General features: G+C 39.1%; 1 protein-coding gene across 1 annotated transcript in view; it reads left to right on the plus strand.

Annotated features, from left to right (window-relative positions):
* Window positions 1-15,425: 15,425 nt before the first annotated feature.
* TAFA5 (TAFA chemokine like family member 5) overlaps window positions 15,426-17,329 on the plus strand; it is a 400,155-nt gene continuing 398,251 nt past the window's right edge. Inside the window, exon 1 of the mRNA XM_050987434.1 lies at window positions 15,426-15,537. Within this exon, the coding sequence (XP_050843391.1) occupies window positions 15,426-15,537 (112 nt within the window). The remainder of the gene's footprint in view (window positions 15,538-17,329) is intronic.

The raw sequence follows: 17,329 nt of genomic DNA on the forward strand, positions 1-17,329 counted from the left end.
ACACTTTTGATGTATGTATTTTTAAATTGTGACTTTCATCAACAATATCAAGATGTTTGGGTAGGAGTATAATTTTTTTAGTTATTTCATAATTGAGAAAATAAAAGATAAAATCACTAAATGAATAAGTGAACTAGTATTTACATCTTGGGCTGCATATAGAAGGAAGGAAGGAAGGACAGGAAGGAGGAAGGAAGGAAGGACGGAAGGAAGGAAGGAAGGAAGGAAGGAAGGAAGGAGGAAGGAAGGAAGGAGGAGAAGGAAGGAAGGAGGGAAGGAAGGAAGGAGGGAAGGAAGGAAGGAAGGAAGGAAGGAAGGAAGGAAGGAGGAAGGAAGGAAGGAAGGAAGGAAGGAGGAAGGAAGGAGGAAGGAAAGGAAGGAAGGAAGGAAGGCAGGAAGGAAGGAAGGACGGAAGGAAGGAGGACGGCAGGAAGGAACGGAAGGAGGAAGGAAGGAGGAAGGAAGGAAGGAAGGAAGGAAGGAAGGACGGAAGGACGGAAGGGGACAGGAAGGAAGGAAGGAAGGAAGGAAGGAAGAAGGAAGGAAGGAAGGAAGGACAGGAAGGAAGGAGGAAGGAAGGAGGAAGGAAGGAGAAGGAAGGAAGAAGGAAGGAAGGACGGAAGGAAGAGCGGAAGGAAGGGAGGGAGGGAGGGAGGGAGGGAGGGAGGGAGAGAGTGCCCATGTGGTCACAGAGAGAGTTACTCTTCACTTCAAAATGTTTTCTATGCAGTAAAACTTGCTTATTTTCTATGGAAACAAGAAAGGTGAATTTGAAGCTGCTCTTTGGGAGAAAGGTTTAAAATACAAGTTATCTCAGGTTTCATGAGGGAATGGTAATAATTCTTTGTTTAATATTCAAAGGTGAGAGCTAACAGCTTACCCTTCTGTATCTTGATAATAGGTTTTAGAAAGAATGCAGACATGATTCCACTTTATCATATCTCTTTTGATAGTGTGCATTTGATATGCTTTGAGAGTACTTAGCAGATCTGAACTCTGCCATGGCTGTGTCACAGATTCAGCAGGTTACAGGCAGAAGATAGGTACTTGACCAAAGTAAGGCAATACAGGTCACGTGCAGGTGGAGAATTCTAAAGCCTCAGTAAAAACTGGGGCAAGATAAACAAGAATTTGCCTACTGTAATTGAGTGATCCTGGGAGGGTTGGCAGCTAAGCAGCCATCAACAAGGTTGCAGTTTTACAGTAAATCAACTTTTTTCCTTATTTCAGTAACCTGCACTTCAGAATGCAAAGACCTCAGTTACTGCTAGACAATTCCCATTCAATCAAAGTGCATTAAAAAGATGATGGTCAAGAAGCTCTACATGAAAAATAGCATTTTGCTTATGGTCTAGAAAATTTCTAATCCACTTTCAAAGGCTTGTACTTTTAAAAACTTGTAATAAATAAATACTTCCTTTATTTAAATATGCCAATGTAAGTCTGTTCAGTATGACCATTTGTTATTATCATATAGCAGCTTATAAAGATAAAACTATAAATAATTTGTAAAACTATAAATAATTTTGTTTTCACACAGTTCTTTTCATTCTAAACAGAAATATTTTGGTCATTTATTCCCAATAGCTAAGGTATTTCACAAATCTTATGTTGAAGTCAAAAAAATATCTTCTGATATTTTTATGTGTACATTTGCTCACTTGATAGCTTTAATCATCTACCAGAATTTTGAGTGACAAACAATTAAAACAGAAGATATTATATTATGTGTTCTTTGTCCTGACTGTTCTGATAGTGGCTATAAGCAATGTTAACCTTTTAATTATTTAGAACCTACACCCTCAATCATTTGGTTAATTCCTTGACTGATCTAAATTCTTTTATATTATTGTGAAATGGAATATTAGAATCTACTCCATAAAAGACTAGCATGGTATTTTAAGTAGAGAAATTTATTGTTATATAAATGTGCACAAAACTGTCTACTCAAATGAAAAATACAAATCTTTTTTTCATATTAAAATAACAGGGTTTTTTCTTTGCCAAAGTTTATAAACAGAAATACTCAAGCAGCGTACAGGCACCTATAGAGATAATTTCACTTAAATCAAGGAGAATTGTGTATTATGAGTCAACACAGAGCTGTGACCTGAAATTCAAACTGGAATTTAAAATACACCATATGAGCCTTCCTAACTAAATACATCCAAATGGCATTTTTGTTTGCACTCTGAAAAATAGCCAGCCCTGAGACCAAAAGAATTTTATTTTAGTCATCATAGTTGACATTTTCCCTTCTGTTTTACCTCCATGTAGGGGGAAAACTACGATATATAAAAAGCTCTGAAGAGAGCTCTGAGATTGATTTACCTAAAAAAACAGCATTCAAGCACTTAGCACAGTCACTTTTAGAGTGCTAGACCCAGGGTCAGTTACCCTCTGCAGCTCAAAGTAAACAGTTTAAACCCTGATCTCCTAATTTTTCCCTGATCACAGAGTGCATCTCAATTTGTCAGAGTCAGTTAGAAATTCTATCTTGGACATAAAAAAAGAAAAACTTCATTATGAAACTTTTATTAAAAAGATATAGATTTCTGTGAAAAGCTTTGATTTCATCAAGACAATATTTTCTAATGAAAAATGTTTTGTCAAAATTACTTTCACCAGATATTCCTGAAAGAGACAAGATGACAATTTTCTGACATTATTTAAAAGATATCTACTATCTTGCTTCTCATTTGGCATCAGAATAACTTTAGAAAAATGTGCATGATTCTGCAGCATTTGGAAAGTACCACAGTTTCCAAGAATGACATCTTAGTTTATGGGAAATCTCATAGAGAATGTTATCCAAGTTTAAAAGTAGACCAGAAAGAAGCTAAGGTAGATGGACTACGATTAAACTAAAAGAAAGGGGGGCCTTAACAGGCTTTGTTCTTGCCATATTTTGCCTGTAATGGCTTTGAAATTAGGTGAAAAATTTAATGATTCAAAAGCTATGTCTTAAAAATTTATTGGAACTAAAAGTGGCAAGATGAAAAGAAAAGAATACTGTATAGAAAAGCTTCATCCAGCACCATGGTTGGAGGGAGGAGAAATAACCTCTGAGGGCATAAATGAAATAACCTGGGAAAAAAAAATTCCTTTATCTTAAATTTTTATCATTTCTGAATTTTGAAGAATGTGTAGATCAGTCAAAATCTGTGGTTTTCATCCTCAGAATTTCTCAATTTAGTATTTTTAAATGTATAAGGATTTTACTCAATTTTTTCTTGAAGCCAATTCATCTTATTACTTAAGTGCTTAAAATATTATCCAGATCTGACATAAAGTACTGGGATCTTTGTGTGGGAGGGGGCATTTTTATTATAGTAGGGGATTTTGGAGGTGGACAGAGGAGCAGTACAGTGCAACTTTAAGTAACACAGATGACTGAAATTTTGTGTCATACCAGGTATCAACACTTAGCATTCTTGAAAGAGAGCCTATGGACATAGAGACATTCCCATCAGACTGGAAGTGTCATGTCAGTTTCATGTGAGATCCAGATAATAAACAAAGACATTGTTAAGACATTCCTGCCTGACAAAGATGGTTCCCACAGCTGATGAGATTTAAAAATCCATTGTGGAATGAGCATCAGAGAAGCCCCTAATGATGAAGGCTGGCAACTTGTCAAGAAATTTTTCTGATTGCCTTAATTCTTGATGGCACAGAAATGTGTTTGGGCTCCATTTTTATTGTCCTGCTATCCTCAGTATAAGAATAGAAGCGAATTAAAATATTCATTAGTGGTCTTGTAAGTATGTCGCTTCTTCATTTTAAGCTAAATTATTTTTTAAAATTTGTATACCCGTTTTTTGGTCCAGTACCTAAAAGTGTATTAAGAGAATCTGTGGCTCATGCTGCTCCAAACACAAAACAGTTCCATTCCACTGGAGATAGTATTGCAGGATATTGTCCTGATGGAGGAAATGAAGCTCCATAGGGGAGCAGCAAAGCAATGTCTCAAAGAGACACACAAAATCAATATTCCCAGCCATTCATTAGTGTGCCCAACAGGAGAAAGAACCAAGATGCCTTCCTAGGGTGCCAATGAACCAGTCATAATAAGCAGAACATGTGGCAAATAACCACTTACCAGCCTTGTGAGTCAAATGGGTACAGCATCCAGCTCTGGGGTCTTCAGCACAGGAAAGATGTGAACAAAATCAAGGGGGTCCAGAGGAGGGCTGCAAAAATGACCAGAGGGTTGGAACATCTCTCCCATGAGGAAAGTCTATGGGATTTGGGGCTGTTCAGCCTGGAGAAGAGAAGGCTCTGGGGAAACTTAATGTGACCTTTCAATAGTTGAAGAGGGCTTATAAGAAATATGGGGTCAAATATTTCAGGAGGGCTGTTGTAAGAGGACAAGGGCTAACGGTTTTAAATTTAAAGAGGGTAGATTTAAGGAAGAAATTTTTTTTACAGTGAGGGTGGTGAAATGCTGGAACAGATTTCCCATGGTGGCAGAGGACCCAATCTTGAAACATTCAAGGTCAGGTGGGGTGGGGCTTTGAGCAACCTGATCTAGTTGAAGATGTCCCTGATTATTGTGGGAGGGCTGGACTAGATGACCTGTAAATGTCCCTTGCAGACCAAACTATTGTATGATTCCATGATTCCACATTGTATGAAACTATTGTATGATTCCATGTTTATGCCAAGTTACCATGCACAGCTGAGCCATTCTTTCTTCCTACTTATAATGCTGGATATTCCACAGGTTTGAATATTATATACTTTTCCATAATGAAGAAAGATAATGCTGTTATCTTGCCCTCTGGGCAAGTTTCACAAAGGGTCGTTTTTCCCATTTTCCTGCATCTATCCAGCCAGCTGCAATCAGAACTTGCACAGGATCCCCAGGCAGTTGATGCTGACACTCCTTTTTGCTGCCATGCCAGATGTTCACCCCTCAACTGCATCAAATTTGGCTCTGACAACCCAGAACCTCACAAAGGTGAGGCAGAGATGAGAGTGTCCCCATCAGAGCTGGCACCGCTGGTGCAGTGCCACAGGTGTGGCAGAGGAAAGCCTGTCTGTATTCCTGCTCACCACAGAGGCTCCAGCATTAGGTATGGGCTCTGTGCAAACAGAAATATATGCAGAAATTATATGCAGAAGTATATAGTGATACTTAAGTTGGATTCCAATAATCCCAAATACAGTGAAGAAGCATCTGACTTCTCATATTGCAGCCTGCAGATTTTAAAGGGTAAACAATGAAGCTGTGGAGGAGAAGGCAAACAAGTTTTAGACAACTTTTTTTTTTTTATAGAAAGTATAATTTCCAGTAACCTAATGAAGTATTTGCATTAATAAAAGAGGCAAAAAAATAGTCTGTGTATATGAACATAGAGAAAGAAAGTTCTCAGTGGAGTGAATAACAGTGTATTAATCATAATAATTTTTTGATCTTTTCAGAAAACACTGTTATGAATACTAATGTAAAAATTTCATTTTTTTGCTTGTTTAATGAAACCTGTCCTAGATGTAGCTATTCAGAAATTTGCCACGAAGGCTACGTACTTACACTAGGTAGTACTCAATTTTCAGACAAAGCATGGAAGCTAAGTCCTAGTAAATTAAGTTTTCAGACATCAGTCGTTTTCAATGGCCTGTCTTTTTTGTAATTGAGCACATTATGCAGTCATAGGTAAAATTATACAAACTGTCCTGGGATCTGGCAAGAAAAGATTGGTCTCCTCTCAAGGTGAGTACCCACATAAACATTTAGCTACAGAATCAGTTTCACTTTTATACTTTCTCCTTCTGCCCTGTAAATCTTGATTTATTACATGTGCAGCGACATTGTTTCAACAAGGGGATTGTAAGTGCCCCATTATAGAACCATTGATTGATGCAGATTTGCCCCTGGCAGTGAAGAGAACTGAACTGAACTCCCATAAGTCCTGAATAAATGTTGCAATGACTAGGAGGCCTTGAGGATGTGGTGTGACACCTGTCCTATTGCCACTACTTCATTCTCCTCTAAACACAATTCTTGGTTAAAATGAAGGATTATAGGTAACAGCCTTTAGGAGTAGGTTATCCAGGTGGATAGAAAAGCACTTAGAATCCTACTAAGAGGACAGGAGTTACCCTTGTCCTCAGCTTTTTAAAGTGGATATCTCCATGTTATTTCTTAAGCTGCACCATTTGCTGACTTTATGGCCAGATCCTGTGCTGAGATACCTAGCCCTCATCATGCTGTCTGAAAGCACAAATGTTACTTGGTGTCTTAGACAACAGTCAAATACCTTGAAAAGAGGCAAGGATAAAGAACCATGATTTTAAAATATATATTTATATATATATATATATTTAGCATTATTCAATTAGTTTTTAAAGAGCAGTTGAAGGTGGTAACGACCTATGAAATTTATCTAGTCTTACCTCCTTGCTCAAAGCAGGCTCAGTTACACAAGACTGTTCAGGACTTATACAAACAGATTTTGTAAATTCCCAAGGATGGAGACTGCACAATGTCATTGCACAATCTGTTCCAGAGTGTGATCATCCTCAAAAGGAAATATTTTCTCTTTAAATTAAGTGGAATTTCCTTTGTTTCAATTTGTATCTATTGTCTCTTTTCCTTTCATTGTATAGGAATAGTCTGTCCTGCCCCACCAGGGCATAGTAAGATATGCACATACACACACAAAACCACACATATCCCCACACCCTTCTCTTTTTTATGATAAACAATCTCAATTCTCTGCCTGCCCTTGTACAACAGATGCCCTGATTCCTTAACCACTCTCTCAGCTCTTTGCTGTGCTAGAGAGAGAGCTGGACATATCTTCCCTGTGCTCTCCTGTACTACCTCTTGTGACAGCTCAGGACAGGACAAAGCACTCCAGATGTGTCTCACCACTGCTAACTAAAGGAGAAGGATCACCTTCCTTGACCTGCTGGCAACATCCTGAAGCCTAATGAAGCCCAGGAGGCTCCTGGCTTTCTTTGCTGCAGGAGCACATTGCTGATTTCTGGTCACCTTGACGTCCACCAGGACTCTCAGGTCCTTTTCTGCACAGCTCCTTTCCACATCATGGGTCCCAGTCTATAGTGGTGGACTCTGCAGATGCAGGAGTCCACATTTCCCAATTTTGAACTTTTTAAGCTCAGTGTTCTCTGAAAGCCAAACATTTTACCCAAAGTATTGCTTCGGCATTGCCAAAATTTTACAGGATGTACATGGAAGTGACAGTTTTAAAATAAAATATGTCTACTGCCTTATGAACAAATACCCTTCTCTAATCCAGCATTTACTGCCATCTCACCACCTCTTGTTCTCACTTCCTCTGCCCCCCATAAAAATCTCACCCAAAGTAAAATATCCCAAACTAAATCTCACATTACCAGCAAGATCTCCAGTAAATTACTCCTGTTTGTATTTACTGTTGTCTACTTCACCTTCTAGTAGCCTTTCTTTTCCTACACTACATCTAAAATCCTCTTTTATATGATAGAAACAGATAGTGTTTGATGATGAACTGAGCACTTCAGCTCACTAGAAAAAACACTGGCAATTTCTACCCTTGTCTACTCCTCAGCAATATCATTCAAGAGACAGCTTGTCTGCTTCTCAAAATAAGTCCATCAGGTTCACAAGTTGCAGCTCATATGCTACAGTTTAGAGTAGACCAAAAGTTTCTAATTTCCACTCAGGAAGGCAACGATTTTTTTGAGAGCTATCTTGGTTACAGAAAGTTTGCTGATTTCTGAAAGACAGGATACTGATACAAGAAACATCATTTCATCCTGCTCTAAAGAACACATAGTTGAACTGGCAAATGAGAGAATGCAAAAGAAACTACACTCTATGTTAGTTTAATCAACTCTAGATGAAAAGTCCAGCTTTTAAATCTGCAACTATGCATGGTTTGTTACAATTTATTTTCCTAAGAATATTTGCTACTATTCAGTGATCAAACATATTGCTGCATGGTGAATTTAAGAATTCAAGTACCAGCTTACACTGAGCACACCTGAACTCACTGCATCATAGAGATGATTTCTTAAAAATACATTTTTTAAATGTTTGTGAGTTACCTCGCCTTCAAACAGAACACTCAAAATATTTTATCAAAATTCTCTAGATTTTTACAGAAAAAACAAACAAAAAAATTAACAATTCACAATTCCAGCAGCAACTAAGGCAACAAGAGACATTTAAACCATTATCAAAGAGATGCTCAGAAAATGTGTTGGCTTCATTATCAAAAGAAATCTGTTCTCAAACATAACCATGTATTCTACCTCCAGACAATACCACTTATTTCTTCCCCTATAGCAAGGTTTGTAAAGAAGGGGCAAGATTTCCAGAAAAAGTCAAGAATGCATACCCTTATATGCCTTTATGTCTCTTGTGTGTGTGTTAAAATGTCCAAGGAAATAAGGGCTTACATAGAAAATCCATAGATGGCTTCAGAGAACACTCCCTGACAAACAGGATCATGCAGTCACCAGATGTGCAGTGATGCTTTTTTCTCTTGAATGGGTACTTGCTGATGGTATGTACAGACAAGTATATGATACTTTGATTTCTCTCTCCTACAGAATACTGTGCAGGGAAGCTAGGAGGCACAGAACAGGAAAAAAATACAGGAGTCACCAAAAAAATTGGATTTTTGTGACTGTACACTTCTTAACATGTGTAAGTGTCAAGCATGTAAGTTATCAAATTGTGGTATGTCAATGAAGGAAAAAAAAGTAGAGGGAAATTAGAGGGAAAAAAAGACAAAATGGAATACATTTCCAAGCAAGTAATGTACTCTTTCCTCACTTTAAATATATTGTAAAAGAATTGCATGTGTTACTTTTGATGTAATCAAAACCAGATTTTTCTGGACACTTTGGAACAGGCACTGAAGTCAGCATCCGTTTTGTTTGATTGCACAAAATTAAACTAGACCTAACTTTCAACAGATATGATTAATAATTTACGTAGTCTCCAAGACAAAAACTTGCTCATAGTCATGATTTCATATCCCTGCCATTTTCTATCTATTTTCTGTAATGAAAGCAATTTACCATATTTGGATTTATTTCAGGTTTGTTTGCTGTTTCATGTTCTGATTTCTTTCCTAATTTTTTAAAATAATTCACCTCCTAAATTACCCTTGTGTGCGAGTCAGTTATTTTTGTTCTTGCTTTCAAATCCAGTATATTACATCACTCTAGCTCAGGTAATGACTCACTTCTGAATGATTTGGTAATTTGCTAAATTCCAGAAACTTTTAAAACAGCATTTAAGATATTTCCCAATATTTTTTTCTGAACTAGTAAAGGTTGCTAAGTGACAAGTACTTATCTGCCACATCAGTTGTAGGCATTTCAATGCAAAGAAACAATTTTGCACACCCACACCAGAAAAAAATAAACATTTTATTATTACATGCTATGAAAAGATGCAGTTCATCTTAACTCAACTTTAGATGTGATATTTGCGCTTGCATGACAACAGTAAAGTGGTTTTTTTCCAATATATATATTTTTAGGACTAACTGAGGATGCACTATTTTTAGAAAAAGTTCATTTAATCTCTTGGTCATCTACAACTAGTATTTCTTTTAAAAAATGGCAGACACATTTTGAAAAGATATAATATTGGTGTCATTTTTTAATAAAAACTACAGACTTGTCTTTGACACAAAATTGAATTAAAATGCACCTTTAAGTATTTCTCTTCATTGCTTTTATGCATTTTAGTGTAAAGTCTAAAAATAAAATTCAGTCAGGATGATAATGTGGATGTTGTGACACCCCATCAGCTATACAGACAGGTATAAAAAATGTTTTGTATTGGCAACATATTCCCACTGTCACTTCCTTGCTTTTTTAAAATGTTTGGCTTTACACATAATTGGACAGGTTAATATAGCTGTCAGTGAACAAGTGAACAACTTCATAGATTTTATTTTACAGGGTGAGGATTTCCCATAACTTATGAAAGCTTTCATTTTAAATCAAAACCACATACAGCTTTTCAAACTGTATCTACAACACACAGTATCTATAGTATCTCAGGCAGGTAATTAAAATTAAGGAAAAAAAAACTAAACCTAGATAAATTAATAATGGCTAAAAAAAAAAAAATAAATAAAGAACACCACTAACTGGTACCTTGTTAAAGAAAGATCAGTGAAAAGGCATAATCTACATGTAACAAGGGTGTAGTTTTACATTTGTAAAAATCAACAAAAGCATTCCTCAGTGAGAATACCTGCCACGCAGAGAGTACAATGCAATGAAGCAACATGACTTGAGTTTGGTCAGTGGCTTCCCTCTAAATCTATTTTGACTATGTATTAATGGAATTTTTTTTTAAAACCTTACTGTTACTGACAATAATAAACGCTCTTTCATGTACATGTATCGAAATATCTCTTTCCAAATTTTAAACTACTCTGAAAATAAAGACTTTTACTGAATTAGTGGGTGAGACCTAAGTTTCTTATCCCACAGTTTCAGATGTATGCAGTTCGCTACCATTTAGACTAAAACATGATTTCTGTTATTGAAGAACTGAACTCTCTAAATTATAATTTCACAATGAATTAAGCATTCAGCTACACAGTCTCTCTTTCTTCCTTACTCTTTATTTGTTCACAAATACAATAATTTTCTGCTTCACGTAAATCAATAGCAAAAACTTCCCGACTAAATAGATGGTCTGAGATCAACATGCACCAACAAAATATTATGGGCAATAAACAGGTATTCAAAAAATAATTGAGGAATATGTCTAGATAAAATATATTTCCTAAAGATGGCCTAAGATCAGTAAATAAAAAGTGAGCAAATCTTTTCATAAATCACACTAAAACTATTCTGTTTCTTTAACCATGAATCCATATTCCGTGATTGGTCTCTATCTCAAGGAAAATGAAGAGAATCACAATTCTCTTGCATTCTTTCTTGGTTATATTTGCTATGGTTGTTAAAGATGTGCTATGGATTTTTATAAAGAGACATATCGAGTTCTTTAACTAATTTGTTGAAAATATAATTGGTTAATTAAAGTTGAGGAACTTGCTTTCTTAGTATTACTCTCTACTACTCTTCCTTTGAAAATTCTTTTGAGATATTACAACAAGCTTATATTACACACCTCTTGTATGTAATTCATGTTTTAACGTTGTAAAAGAAATTTAAATGCTGCGATTCTTTTACATCTTTTTTGCTCATATTTATCTCAAAATTAACAAATCTAATCAATAATATCCATTCAGATATTCTGTTGTTTCCTCAAAATCAACATTTAGAATCAACTGAATACTTTTTATTTTATCCCAAGAAAAACTCAGTTGTTGTCTTGAATATTATTGATTGTTGGTTCTCTCTGAAGTATTCTGAATCAGTGCGATGCCATGTAACTTACCCATAATTTATTTAAACCTTCTACTTTCAAAGCAAATAAGCAAATTCTAAAAGAACAGAAGGTCTCTCTGTAAAGACCTGAAGAACTCTATCTAGCTTCTACCATGTACATGCTTGATGCTAAATGAATGTTAAGATTTATCATAGTGACCTCCACGGCAGGTGAGACAGTAACTTACAGAGGACAAATCACTACACAGACCTCACAGGTCTGACATTCAAGCAGAGAGCAGAGATACATACACACATCATGGACAAACTCTGACATAGATACAGTTTACAACAGGCTTCAAACTATGCCTTTGCTAGTCAATAGATATATTTTGCTTATAATTTCAGTGTGACCAATGGCCCAGTCTTAGTAAAGAGCCTAAATATTATTTTAATTTCCTTGCAAATATTAACTCTTCCAACTGTAATGGCAGAATAAGAGATCTGTGTCATTGACTATATGGGAACAAATTTGATTTCTGAAAAGGGTATTTCACTTCGATATACAGCCTTTAACTTGGGTTTCTATTTCCTATTCAGCTTTCCGACTTCTGTCCATGACTTTAATCATTGTTTCTTACATTTCCGTACACACAGGTCTGCATACTGGGAATTTCTTGGGAGATTAGGGAGGCAATAAAGATAGACCTCACACATTTTCCTTGCGAATCAAAGTGTGGGGACCATATCAAGAAAGGGGTAAGAAAATTAATTTGAGATCAAATTTCACCACTTCTTTCTAAAGTAGGACTTTACATTGTGAATAGTGCCACTATTGAAATACTTTTCAATATAAGATGCCGCAGAACAGCCAAGGCATTACTGGAGATCAACATGCACCTACAAAACAAATCAGCAGTGAACTAAAGTTGCCTTTTAAGAGTGGTTTTAAGTCTTGTCTTTGACAATCAAATCAGAATGTATTATTTGAAAATCTTTATTAATTTAAAATTTCTTTGTAAAATTATTACAGGTAGTTGTATAAAAACACAAAGGCCCCAGCTTGGTGGTTCCCATATTCAGTAAATGGTGCCTTACTTTCTGAGTAACTGAGTAGTTTTTCAGTGTGGGAATTAACCTGGCCTCAAGTGAAGAATGTCTGTTTTCAGAATTATCAAAGCAAGACTTATGCTTCTGCATGAACCTTCAAGCTCTGTTTAGGTGAACAGTCATCATGATTGCCATTCCTCAGACTGAAAGCTGGATGCACTTCCAAGGGAAATCCTCTTGTCTAACCAAAAGGTAAACTGAAAGATTTGCTATATAAAATTCTGTGAATTCTACTGAAAGGTATAGTTGCCTATATACATCTACAGCTATCCCTTATGGCTTTAGAGTCTCTTGATCTATGCATCATACGACATATCTCATTTCAAGATACTTTTGCTTTTTCTTTATAGAATTTTTTAAAATATGCTATTTAAGTGGGCATTCATTACTTACAGCTGTAATGGAAATCAAATGTTTTCATAAATACAGAAAAATGCTTCATTAACATGTTAGTCCTGGAAATGCAATGAACAGCAGCACAACATGCAGAAACATTTTTGTTGCTTAATTCTTACTTACATTTAGTCTGAGAAGAGGAATTTTGGAAGTCTTAGTTTATAAAAAAAGCTCATGAAGCTGTACAACTTCACAACATAAAATTGAAGTAATACTTCCAGATTCCAAGAGGGATGATGAATTAAAGTTGACTTAGAAGGAAAATATAGTGCCTAAGTTAGGGGCAGAAAGATTTTGACTCTACATATAAATGTTCTTTCAAACAATATGGGGAAGGAGAATAGTATGTTGTCCTAATGTTTGAGTTGTGCTCTATTCTAGTTTTTAAATATACTAGAAAAGAAATTCCCATGAAAATAAGGGAAAAGAAAGTCACATCTTGGAAGGAAGCGTTCTGGTGCCCAAATATAGTTGTACCCAAACAACAGTTAAAATTTAATCTCTGAAGTATGCTTGAACACATTAATCTATTGCCCTACCATTTCAGGATGAAACTATTCTGGCAAAAAATCTCTAAAATCAAAGCAATTACATTGCCAATGTCCTCATGGTGCAAAACTGAACTTAGTTACTAGTATCTAATCAAGTGCAGCTGAACTGAAAAGGTCCTTACAGTCCTGTCTTGTGAATATTGCATCATTCATATGCAATTTTAAGTCTATATGTTTAAATGGCAAACAATCAGACAAACCTGAGGCTTCTGAAGGAATACCAAAGAGCTTTTTCATGGCATTTCTATTATTCAAGGAAAACACAGGAGGAGATAATGGGACGTTTTGTGACCAAGCTCCTCTTCTAGTCTGCCAATCCTGCCTGTAGCTGGAATGCGACTACCTTCTGCAGAACTTAAAATATTAATTTGAAGACATTGCTATGGAGACTCCGAACAGCAAAGCTGAACTACCTGGTCCCTCTTTAAATATTTAAGCTCTTAACCACAAGGGATACCGGCACACATGTGAACTCAAGCCCTCTAAAACGGGTTTCATTCCGATGTGTCGCTGCCATTTCAGCGACAGAAACCGCATGCCAACAGCAGTCCCCATAAGGACCGCAGATGGATATACAATGAGGAATTGTTTCCTTTAGCATCTGTGGTAGTGTCGAGGCGCAATACATCGTGGAGATTTCGAGCCGCACCGTACAGGTGAGGGGACTGGCAGAGACAATTCCCTGGGCCACTTCTGTCGGGACCCGGCGTCAGCCGAGAGCAAAGATTCCCAGAGGAGGCTCGGGGCGGGCACCGCCTCCGCTCCCTTCCCCTCCGCTCCGCTCCCGGCCCGGCGGCTCCTCCGCGCCACCTCTCCGCCGTGGGCAGACGCTGGGGGCCGGAGCCGGTTCCACCCCGCCGAGGTACAGGGCTAGCCCCTCGGCCTCTGCCCGCCGCACAGCCCACTCCCACCGCCGGCCCCGCAGGGCTGGCAGCAGCCTCCGCGGGGACAGGGACAGTCACCCCGCGGCTCCTCCCTCCCTAAACCCGGCGGGCGTCACCCCAGGAACGGGAGCAGGAGCGGGCAGCGGGAGCGGCGCGGGGCCGGGGGGCGATGCGAGCCCCGGGGCGGGCGCGCTCCTCCGGCGGGGACGCGAGCGGAGCGGCGGGGGGATGGACCGCTCTGCTCGGAGCGCTGAGCACCTGTGGGCGTGACCGCCGGCCCCCTCCTCCTCCTCCCGCTTCCCTTTACTTGAAGGGCCAGCGCTGCTGTAGCGGCAGAGCCTGAGAGCGGAGCGGGCGGCGCTCGGAGAGGGGAAGACCCGCCGCCGACCCTCCGCCTCAAGTGTCCCGGCCCATCCCGCACCTCCGCCCCGTCGAGCCGCAGGACCTGTCGGCTGGAGAGCTCAGGCTGGACAGGCTGTGGGGGGACGGGGCTGTCCTCGCCCTGCGGGCGCTGGGCCGGGGCGCGGATCGCCCTCTCTGCGCGGAGCTGCCCGGCGGAGCTCTGCCCGGCGGGCGGGCGGGCGGCGGTGGCGCCGGGCTGCCCTCGCCCCTCGGTGGCCCCCGCGGCCATGCTGGCCTGGGCTGGGGGCCGGCGGCGCCCTGAGCGGGGCTCTCCGTAGAGCCGCGGGCGGGCGGGGGAGGCGCCGCGTTAGCACCGCCGGGGCCCGCGCTCCGCCTGCGGGGGCTGCCCCCGGGGAGGGGGAGGCAGGAGGAAGGACTGCAAGCGGAACAACTTCTGCAAATTAAAAACAGAAAAGAAAAAAAAAAAATTAAAAAAGAGGCTTGTTCGTGGGACATCTTCGAAGCTCAGTACCACGCGAGGCATCCCAGCCGCAGTGAAACCCTCCGTGCTAGTGCATCCCACCACAGTGACAGGAGGGAATCTGGCTGTGGCCGCTGATCACAAGCCTCGCTTGCATTAGAGTCGCCTTGGCTTTCTGGCTAAAAGATGATTCCTGCAACAGGACCATGTTGCTGATAACGAACAGCAGAGTCGTTGGAAGATGCCTTCCTTGAGGATTACACGTGGAACAGGGACATCAGTCGAGGGGAGAGCTGGCTGGTGAAACTCTCTGACTTTCCCCCCACCGGGGAAGTGGCTTCAATGGCTCCATCTCCCAGGAGAAGCAGTAGGAAAGATGCCAGCGCCTTGCCAAGCATGTCCTCAACTTTCTGGGCTATCATGATCCTGGCTAGTCTCCTAATCGCTTACTGCAGTAAGTACATATTTGTCCTGGTGCTTTTGCTGGGCATAAATCTCCACCCTTCCCATGTGAGGTAACACTTCAGGCGAAGGCCAAGCTCTGAAGCTGGCAGGCTTCACTACTGTGCCTTAGACTTGCCACCGGCACATCTCCCCCCACTCCCCTATGGCAAAGCAGGTAGACTGGCACTTTAATAATGCTGCCTCTCAGGAGAGTGAGATGTCCTTTGGTTTTAAATGTGGCATTTCCAGTCCAAACAGTTACATCTCTTGGATTTTAGAAACAAACTTTCTAGCTTTAGTGCCCCTGATCCGCTGTTCACTGTTTATTGTCATGTGTTACCAGATTCCTCTGAGGCTGTTCCCTCCACATACACACTCTCCTAACTCTGTCCACCTTCCATGAAGGGGAGCTGGTTTGCTTATGTTCGTTCTTTTAGGAAGCATATACTTCATCAAGTGACAGATGTCTTAACATCCCTGGGATCATATGTGATCCTCTGAAATTCCATAGGAGCAAATCTTGGCACTTTCTTAGCATACCCTCAGCAGTTTAGTAAGTACATGTTGCCAGTTTTAGAGCTGCATCTCAGGTTATCAGTAGAGTTTTTATATTCTTTTTTCAGGCTTGATAGATTTTTCCATTAGATTTCCCATTAATTACAGTGTTGCAGATAAGGTATCAGTAAGAATCACGTACTTGGACTATAAATACTTTACAAGGTCTTCATTTTTTTCTGCTTTCTTGTTTGTTTTTAGTCGTTTTTGTTTGTTTTGCTTTCAGCAAGAATCATTTTCAAGCAGTTATATAATGTAAATGGAGTTAATGCCCACACTTCAAGTTAGGGAATGCAAGTTAGTCCATAGCACCAGAGTAGGAAACTTGCAAAGAGAATAGAAAAAGTGATTTTAATGCAATAATAAAAAAAAAATGCAATTTATCAGGAAGGACCCACACAGCTTTGCCAAAATGAATCTATGTTGTGTTTTCCCACCCTGAGCTGAATGGGGTCTGTCATTTACCCATGGTGCATATTGCTTTCATTAGCAATAGCATAAAAATTTTGCACTAGGCTTGTCTTGTTGAGCTGTAATAGGTGTAGGCTATGATGAATAGGAAATAGATGCTGCTTTGCAGGAGGATACCTGCTGCATTTCTTAACCCTCTATTCCATTTCCTCCAACTGTATTGCACTGACCATTTTTCTATGTATGTGTTGTAGGTTTTTTCAAAACGAGATTGTAATTGGTTAGGAGAACCTTTAATTCACTTCTGTTTTGTGTATTACAGGGGTTCTTTGTACTGATGACACTGAAAGTGAATTATGCCAAAAAGAATAACATATTTTGTAATAGTTTGGGGTTTTTTTTGTAATTTAGCACATTTTGCATTACACTTCTTGCTAATAAAATTATATTAAACAGGCCACACTTTTAATAATATAATTTTGTACATAATGCTGTATTCAATTTGATAATGTACAACATACACTAAATAATAGTGAATTTTAAAATAATTTATTGTATCATGGGAGTGCATATTACAGAATGACTAGTTCAAGTACAAAGGGAATTCAGTTTTGTATTAGTGACAGGAAATATTTTGTTAAGTTTGTGTTAAAAGTGTCCAAATCATCACAGGCTTCTTATGAGAAGATATGAGATCTTCTGCGCATATATTTCCAATCAGCATGGCCTCAAAAAGAGTTAACCATTAACTCTTGACTCTTTAAAAATTATTTATTTTCAGCAATGAGAAGTTTGACAATGTTTTATCCTAAGGAATGTAGTAATCCATTTGAATT

Source organism: Serinus canaria, chromosome 1A, assembly GCF_022539315.1.
Source record: "Serinus canaria isolate serCan28SL12 chromosome 1A, serCan2020, whole genome shotgun sequence".
In the NCBI taxonomy this organism is placed as follows: Eukaryota; Metazoa; Chordata; class Aves; order Passeriformes; family Fringillidae; genus Serinus; species Serinus canaria.